Source organism: Poecilia latipinna, unplaced genomic scaffold (assembly GCF_001443285.1).
Source record: "Poecilia latipinna isolate Pla-1442-1.1 unplaced genomic scaffold, P_latipinna-1.0 Scaffold540, whole genome shotgun sequence".
Taxonomy (NCBI): Eukaryota; Metazoa; Chordata; class Actinopteri; order Cyprinodontiformes; family Poeciliidae; genus Poecilia; species Poecilia latipinna.
This window is the reverse complement of record NW_015113156.1, coordinates 257,352-266,491: the sequence shown is the minus strand read 5'-3', so window position 1 is coordinate 266,491 and position 9,140 is coordinate 257,352. Positions and strand designations below refer to the sequence as shown.

At 39.2% G+C, this 9,140-nt stretch overlaps 1 protein-coding gene across 2 annotated transcripts in view; it reads left to right on the top strand.

Annotated features, from left to right (window-relative positions):
- Nucleotides 1-1,782: 1,782 nt before the first annotated feature.
- The window catches only part of myo10l3 (myosin X, like 3), a 79,385-nt gene continuing 72,027 nt past the window's right edge, over nucleotides 1,783-9,140 (top strand). For both annotated transcript variants that reach the window (XM_015041165.1, XM_015041164.1), the window contains exon 1: nucleotides 1,783-2,060. In XM_015041165.1, the coding sequence (XP_014896651.1) occupies nucleotides 2,040-2,060 (21 nt within the window). In that variant the 5' untranslated portion in view covers nucleotides 1,783-2,039. The remainder of the gene's footprint in view (nucleotides 2,061-9,140) is intronic.

Below are 9,140 nucleotides of genomic sequence, written 5' to 3'. Positions count from 1 at the left end.
AACGCAACATTGACATAGAACCTGCAACACTTAAAAGAAAGACAAACACATCAGCAGCTATTTACATTACATTAAAGTTTGAGTACATTGAATGCTGAGGTAACACTTTATTTGAAGGGGTGTGCATAAGACTGACATGACACTGTCATAAACATGACATAACACCTGTCATGAACATAAAGAAGTCTTTATGAATGTTTATCACAGTTGTCATGAAGTGTCATTCGGTAAATAATGACACTTTTAATGCAAAGTTGCTCTAAAACTCCATTAAAAGTGCCAACTTTGCATGATTTTGTAAATTATGATAATTTAATGCAAAGTTGGCATTAAAAATAACCTTGTTTTACTCATTAAACAGCCAAGGTGTTGAGTCTCTCTTCAACAGTAACAAATGCACTAAAAATAAATAAGACTCAAACAGGACAGAGCTCTCTGAAAATGATGATGCAAGTGATGATGTTTCAGTTGTGTGCACTTTTTGTCATATGGTTGTGTGATTTTAGGCATCTTAAATAGATTAAATGTGAGGGTATCACAATGTATTCACCGCCAGAAATTATATTTGTTGTGACATTTGGAAAAAAGGTTTAGAAGGTATTCATTTTCCAGTATTTATTGTCCCCATTATAGCACAAGAAATATAAGGCAAAGAATCGGGCAGAAGTTTCCGTTCTGCAGAGAATCAGGTTATTTGTCATCACTTACCAGTCAGCAGCCCCCTCAGCAGAGACTACTTTTGGCACTGCAAGAATTGATCCAGCATTAATCCTTACAGGAACACAAAACAGTGGCTGGACTGTTCACTCAAAAGCTGATTTACTGTAACCTTAAAAGCAGCAATTAGAAATGTACCACAAGAAGCTTTTCCATTCCTATGCCCAAAAAGATATTGATTATAATTTAGCAGTGAGACATTTACCTAAGAGACAAAACTACTGTATTTTATTATCACTGAGAAAATGAGCAGTTTGTTTGTAAAGGGTCAACGTTCCTTAAGCCTTATAAGAATCTTTAATTAATTAGTGTGTTGTTCTCAACCAGTGGGGTAATAATGTGATGTGAGGAGGCTTCCTGATTTGATTCATGTGTGGGGTGTCAAAGTCAACACGTGTTAATTCCTTTTGGTTATTAAAGATAACATAGAAAGATCAGACGACTGGCTGCCGAATAAGCATGACTAACTAAAGTACGCATTTGTGGTTGAACTGAAAACAATAATAATAATAATAATAATAATAATAATAATTTATGCAAGAAAACACTTGCTAAAAATGAAGAAAACGAGCCTAATCAAATGTTCAAGTAGCTACAGTCATATTCAGTAAATTACAATATGCATTCAAGGCTCATTTGTCAGATCAAAAGTGCCTTTTGAAAATAACAAGCTGAAATCAGTTTTTAAAGATATTTTTCCATTAAACCCACATTTCTAATTATAAACGTGCTTCATTGAGTGAATTGAGTTACTGAAATAAATGGAAAGCAACATTTGATTGTGATCCCCCCCCCCCCAACCCCTTCCTTCTCTGTAAATCTTGAGAAGAATCAAGATTGATAATTTTTCATACAGTAATCTGGACGTGAACATTTCCTATGAATAAATGCGGTCCTGTCTCATATGCGTGGAATGCGTTCATCTTTTACAATAACAGAACTCCACGTCGAGCAGAAACAAAGAGGGCGTATGCTGAAGGGGAGGCGCGCTCTTCCTGGAGACTCCTCCTCTCTGCATAATGTGCCGGCTGCCTCATTGAAATGACTAGACAGCAGAAAAACAGACTCTCAGCGGCAAGTCGGGACACTGGCGAACCGGCTCGGGAAACAGCCTAAAGTGACCGAGAGCGGGGCTGGAAAATGGGCTGCATTTAACCAACAGAGAGTCCTTTGAGCAAGCAGCATCAGTATAACAAAGAATAAGTTTTATTCGCCTCAAGGAAGCGGATGGGAATTATTCGGGATTTGGGGTTTTTCTCCTCCTCAGCTGTGGTACCCTAAGGTCAGATTACAAAGAGAAGAGAGGTCGGGCTCTGTTGGAGATGGATTTCTTCTTTGCAGCGGTAAGTCGGATCAGTTTTCTTCGCATTAAGCGCAGTTTTAGGAGCTGCTTACTTTTAGTGTAACCCGGAGTGACTGTGGGACCCCCCACGCTCTTTGTTTGGTTCTATCGTCTGTGTTTTTCGGACGCATTTAATTTTTACCTGTAAGTTTTTTTTTTTTTTTTTTTTTAACTTTTGTTTTTTTTTTTTTTTGTTTTGTTTTTTTTGTTTTTTTGATGCTTTTTCATTTATTTTTAGATTTTATAACAATGTTGCTTCCTCTGAGCTGGACTCGAATGGAAACTTAAAAGCCTCTGTTAAAAAAAAATCCGCAACTATTCACTATCATCTAACTGGAGAATAAACAATAACAGGACAAACTGACTCAGTTCCATTATCAGAGCCTCATTTAGAGGATTTTTAAAAAATATATATCATTGTGTCAGTATCTACCTGTAAAAGCTGACCATGCTCCATGCTGGCTGGATGTGTCATGAGCCATTCAGCCCAAACGCCTCAGGGTTGAAGGGAAATCATGGCTGCAGGTCTGATTTGTCATCCCCCTGTGACTCAGAGGAGGACACAGACTCTGACAGAGAGACAGTGTGTTGGTGCTGGTAGGATTTTCCTCCCAGTGTGTCATAAGGTGGGGTTGAAGTGGTGAGGAGATGACGCAGAGAACCCAGGTTATGGTGAAGATGGATTTAATGATGAATGTAGTTCACATAGTCCAAATCAGGCAGCACGGCGGGAACAACTAGCACGCAGCTAAGCACCGGTAGCAACTGACAACGAAGACTAAATCAACTGGAACTGACGTCGACACAGGACTTAACCAGTACAACTGGGAAGACGGACAGACAGACGCAGACTGCAAACGTTTGACAATTGACAAGGACCCGACGAGGAACACAGACAACAGGTGGGTATAAATACACACGGGGTAATTAAGGGAATGAGACACACCTGGGGAGCAATCAACGGGGAGGACAGGACAGAGACTCACAGGGAAACAGGAACACATTGAAAAACTCAAAAACACACAGAAAACCACGGATCATGACACAGTGTTCACCTCTTGTACCTCCTGTTGGCGGCACCAGCCTCGCCCTTCGGTGATGTGCTGAGTTCTGACTCAACGTAAGACTCATAGATCATGCTTCTTGCACACAAAAAAAGATAATTCCATATTTTGGCCTAAAACTCACTAAAGGTTCTTCTTGCAGTCTTACTAACTTGGGAAGTTTTCGGGGGGGTTTTTTTGTCATATTTTCAGTTTAAATTTACAATTTACGTTTGAATACTGTTTTTTTTTCATCCACAGTGCCAACTAAAACTATTCCCACTTCTTGTAATTTTTCTCATTTTGTCACTTTACAACCACAAACTTCATAGTATTTTATTGAGATTTGTACTGTTGGACCAACACAAAGTAGGGCGTATAGAGGAAGATAAAGAATACAAATAAAAATTCAAAAAGTGTGGCATGCATTTGTATTCAGTCTCAACTTGAACATAAACAGGGCCAACTGACTCAGTGAGTATTTGGAGTTGCAAAAGCTCACGTCCACATGCTTGGCGCGCTACATGACTTGTGATAATAGATGCAAGACTTCTTATGGCTTTATTTCAGCATAGCTTTCTACTTGCCATTCTTCTACAAAGACATGATTTGTGGAACAGTTGTTCTTTTAGCAAATGTTCCCACCTGAGCTGTGGATCTCTGCTGCACCTCCAGATTTAGTGCTGGGCTCTTCTTTGGTTGATTATCCAACCTGTCAGCTAAGGTGGAAATTCATTCCAAGTTAGGTTTGTAGTTGTATCGTACACTGAATTTTCAAGAAATAGATTGAACTGTGCTCTGTAAGATGCTAACGCTAAGGCTGTTGTGTAATAAGCTAACCTTTTGACTCATCTGCTGTGTTTGTTGGTCTTCGTACAGCTGCTTTCTCATAAATGTTCTTTATCAAACCTCTGAGGCCTTCACAGAACATCTGGATTTATACTGAGATTAAATTACACAAACTCTTAATTAAATACACTCAAGTCCACGGTTGTTACTGGATAAAATGCGAAAAGTCATCAACTGATCTTTTATGTAAGGTGAAGTGACTTTCAAACACCGTTTTCTTTTTACTTGCTAATATGTTCAGACGAAAACATTTTGGATTCAGCTGTCTCAGATAACGCTGAGCTGGATTATGCTGCATAATCTGACTTTATTAGAGAGATATCCTATGCAGGAGAAGATTAATATTTAGGATAATCTGTAATTTATCTATCTTGCGGATTTTTTCAAATTTCATTTCAACTGAACTGTTTGTCTGTTTCTATTTATTTATTTATATTTACATCTCTGCATTTCTAAGTTTCTAAAATCTGTATTTACATGATGCCATGTCTGATATATGATAAATGTAGATCCACAATGTTCCATGCTAGTCATCTTTTGCAAAGATGCTGCAACAATATTTACCTTAAAGCAATAATCCAACTACAGACTAACAAACTGATTTTATTTGGTATGATTGTTATTTTATAAAAATAATGTAAAATGTAAAATTATGATTTATTTTAACCATTTATTTTGTTATGATTATAACCCGTAAAAAAAAATACAAAAACTGTGTTAGATATAAATTGACTGAACTGCCCTGGTTCTTTAAGTGACTTTTGGTGTCATGGAAGAAAGCCAGTTTCTTAAATTCTGCAGACTAACAGTTTGGATTTAATTAAGCAGCAGTTCTGGATGCAAAAGGAGAGATTAAGTTCAACCTTGTGAAACTGTGCAACAGGGTTGCACCCTTAGCACAATTCATTAATGGGGACCTTGATATCTGAAAAAGAACAAAGTTGTAATATGTTTATTTCATTGTTTCATTTTGTTTTAACTCATTTGAAAAATCTGGTGTAGTTTGGCGTCAGGATTTCTTCAGAGGTCTGTTTTACTTAGATTTGCATAAATAGTTTGTAGAACGTCTTTTCGTCGCATTCAGGACTGCGAGGTTTTTGAGCTTTGTCTCCAACAACGTTTCACTGACTGAATTTATACCTGCTTTTTTTTTTTTTTTTTTGGTAAAACTCTCCAAACTCAGTCAGATTGGATGGAGAAAGCATTTGAACATTTCCTTATTCCAATTACTGCCTCAGATTATGAATAAGATTTGATCTGGACTTTGACTTGATCGTTCTGGCGTGAACACACTTCAGTCTGAACCACTTCACTGATGCTGTGGCGGAATGCTCAGGGTTAGCGAGCTGCCACAGTCTTTCATATCGTCTAACACGTTCTCTTTCAGGGCACCCTTGGATTTAGCTCAGTTCATCTTTCTTATCAGCTCTGAACAGATTCCCTGCTGAAGAAAAACAGCCACGCAGTATGATTCTCCCACCACCATGTGTCACTGTGGGGAGGGCATGTGCAGGGTGACGTCTAGTGTTGCTTTTTTGCCATGCATAAAACTCTGTATGCAGGACAAAAAGTTCAGATTAGAGCACCTTCTTTCACATATTTCTTTCTTCTTCTGCAGCTCCTCCAGAGTTACCATGGACCCTGACTAATTTTCCCTGGCTACTTTTTACTTTTACTTGAGTAAAAATATGTTTAAGTACTGCTACTCTTACTTCAGTACAATTGTTGGGTACTCTGCCCACCTCTGCTTAATATAATCAAATTGTCCAATATGAACTGTGAATGATTTTACACAACATGTGGCCCGAGGACACGTCACATGGCTGAGTTGTGCCTTGTGTGATGATGTTTGTGCCTGGGAAGATAGTTACAGGGCAGCAATCATGGCAGCCTGTCAAGAGGAGGGGCGACTACGAGGGCGTGTATGCCAAGATCTCATCCTGAACGCCCATCCTGTCCATCAGCGAAGGCTCTCAGGAGCTGACACGCCACCATAAAAACCTCAGCGCCGTGACTCCACGCCCAATCCGTCCGCTGAGTGAGTGTGACTCCATTTTAAAGCCCACCAGCTGCTGGACTCGGTAGCAGCATATATATCTGACTTCATTAGATTTCACTAGAGCTTCTTTGCTGTCACTTTTAACCCTTTTACAGATGAGATGTCCCCTCAGATATTAAAATCCTCGGTGAAACATCCAGCTGATGAAGTAGAATTTCAGCTATTTTGTAAACGTGGTCGACGATTCCCTCCATAGCAGCGGCAGCAGCTGCGCTCTGTAGAGTTCACCACACCTGTTAACTCCTTCCTTACATTACATTGCAAATTCCTTCCTCTTATATATACTCTGACAGAGAGAATCCCAAATTCCCAACCCTGACCCTGCAAATTCCAGGTCAAGGCTTCCTGTCATCCCATCGTCGTATTGCTGTAGTGGCAAAGCTTTAGGTTTCACACCTTCACCCTTCTACACACAGATATAGGCCCACACACTTGAAGCATCCCTAGGAACGCGGTGAGCTGTTTATGTCTGGCTCCATTTAGTCAGGAGCAATGGATCTACCAGCTTGGTAAAAAAAAAAGAAGTTCAGTCATCATGACATGGGCATTGTGAGAAACATGTTTGGAGTCTCTAGGCTATTTTCCTCCTGCAACGTCGATGGCCTTTCTGTTCGGTCGTCACATCATTCATCTCCTACTTTAAAGAGCTGAGAGTCAGAGGTTGCTGCTCCCAACTTTTGAGCATTTTTAGCGCAAAAACTGTTACAAAGGAAGGTAATCGACAAACGTATTACTTCTTGATTAAGAAAAACACTCTCTTCGGTTCTTTCCAGATACATTTTCAGCCACATTACAGCACTGAGGCTGCAGGGGTGACGGTTTTAAATGAAAATAATCTTATTTTGGATGTTGCATTGTACTGGCTTCCTGTTTTCATAAGGATGTTACCATCATTTAACCAATCGTTTTTGCAAAATTTAAATCAGTTTCTTTCTAATCATGTGGTCTTTAAATTGTTCTTTTATTCTCTTGGGTTTTTTTTAAAGTGATTTGCTATAAAGCACTTTGGATTACCTTTTGTATGAATTATACTATACAAACAATCTTGACTAGACTTCCATCCAGATGGCCCTTGAAGTGAGGAAAACTGTCAGGAAGTAAATCTCGGATGTGGTGAAGGAAGGAAAGAGAGGTAAAAAAAAATGAGGCCTGCATTCCTATAAATCTTCTTTAAGCAGCTCTCCTAATTCTCAATTACTCATGAATTGGTTATTGTGAGCATTATCGGGCCTAATTAGCGGATTGTCAAACTGTGCTGTTGAAACTGTGGTTAATTTACAGCACTGATTGTTTAGGATTAAAGAGTGGAGGGCATCATTACGAAGGCGGTGGTTTGTGTGTGCGTCAGTAGGAATCCTGCAGCTTTGCTTCAGTCCAGTGTTTGGATAATCTGTCACAGCAGCGCAGAGGCTAATTAGCAACAGATATTTTGTCTAACCGTGAACCAGAAAACATGGATTATCCTCCCTCAGTCAGGTGAGCTGGTGTAGCTCATGAGAGTTTGCTTAACTCTGCTTTCAAACTATAACGGGCTGTTGAGTATTAGTGATAGAATTCAGCAGAGCAGCTTGTATTTGATATAACTGTATCAGTAGCCTGACCTCCCCCCCATCTATCAGTGAGCTCAGCTTCATGTCGGGAGATCAGCGCTATGATAACCTCCTGCTGACACCAAGCTGTTGACTGTAGCTCCATCAGCTACGTCTCTCAGCTCTTCATACAAAGCCGTCTGCGCTTGTGCTCATCAGAGGAAAACGTATGCGCCTGTCTTTCAACAGGTTTTCAGAAGTAACAAATAGCGGAGTGCAGACGCGTGGCTTCCTGTCTGCCGGGGTCATGATGACGGGCAAACAATCGCGGTGTAGAGTCTTAGTTACATCTGCTGATCCACCTGGAAAAAATGTTAGAGGGATCAGAGTTTTTTGATAGAAGTTGAGCTTTTATAGGCACATTTTAGCTTTAAGGCAGGTTTTGCTTTAAATGTTTATGAGTCAGCATTGATGCAATGACCTCTGATGTTTGGTTATTTCTAGAGACTTAGTCAAAAAATATAGAAATAAACATTTATTTTATTCACAGTTGTGATGGTTTTATGATAGTCGATTGATTACTCAGGATTAGGTTACCAGCTACACTGACTATTATGTTAATTAGAGAAATAGGTGGTGTTCCTTTAGTTCAGAGGTTTGCAACTCCAGTGCCACTACCTGGCACTTTCGGATGTAAGACTCTAAAATCAAATGAATGGTTAATGATCAGACCTTTGCCAAACTCACTAACATGCAAAGGTGGTAATTCAAGCTTCTGAGCAGGGATGTCTCCATTGACAAATAGAGCTACAGCTTTCTCGCTGTAACGCTATTTTTCATACAAGTTTTCATACAAAACTTGATTTTCTTCCGTTTTGTTTTTTTTTTTTTTTAAAGAAAGGAACAAGAGTAGCAGTCGACTTTTAGCCACCTAACTGGCAGAGAATATGGACCAGTACTGATGGTTTACATTAGTAGTGCCCAGAGCTACTTTCCTCCAACTTTTAGATGCGTCACTTCCCTAACACAGCTCAATAAAATCACTGAATATCCTCATCAGCATGTCATTCAGCATAGCGAGCCATTCATTTCACTCAGGGGTGTTGGAACAGGGATGAATCTAAAAGTTGCAGGATGGCAGCTCTAAAGGACTGGAATTGGGCATCCCTCACTTACAGCAGTGTAGAAATTCTTGTGTGTTTTTTTTTAACAAATAAATTCCAATAACTCAGATGTATTACTTTATACGAGATTGGAATAAACTCTTAAGTTCATCTTAGTAACATAACACATATTTCCAAAACGTTCAATCTCTTATCTGAGTTAGGGAAACTGTTTGCCTAACAGCTACTTTTTCCTCAGATTCACATCTGAAAATAATTTTTAATAGTCCCTTCATACTTGACCATGAAATGTCTTAAATTTATTTTTCATGCATGGGTTGTGTTATTTCTGTGATTCATGGTTGGAAACTTAAGCCCTGCATCTTTCCCTACAAAAAAAAAACAAAACAAACAAAAAAAAAAAAAACGAAAAAAAAAAAAAAAAGTTGCTGGCCCTCCTTTTGGTTTCCCGGACGGCACAGACACGCAAAAGCGTGG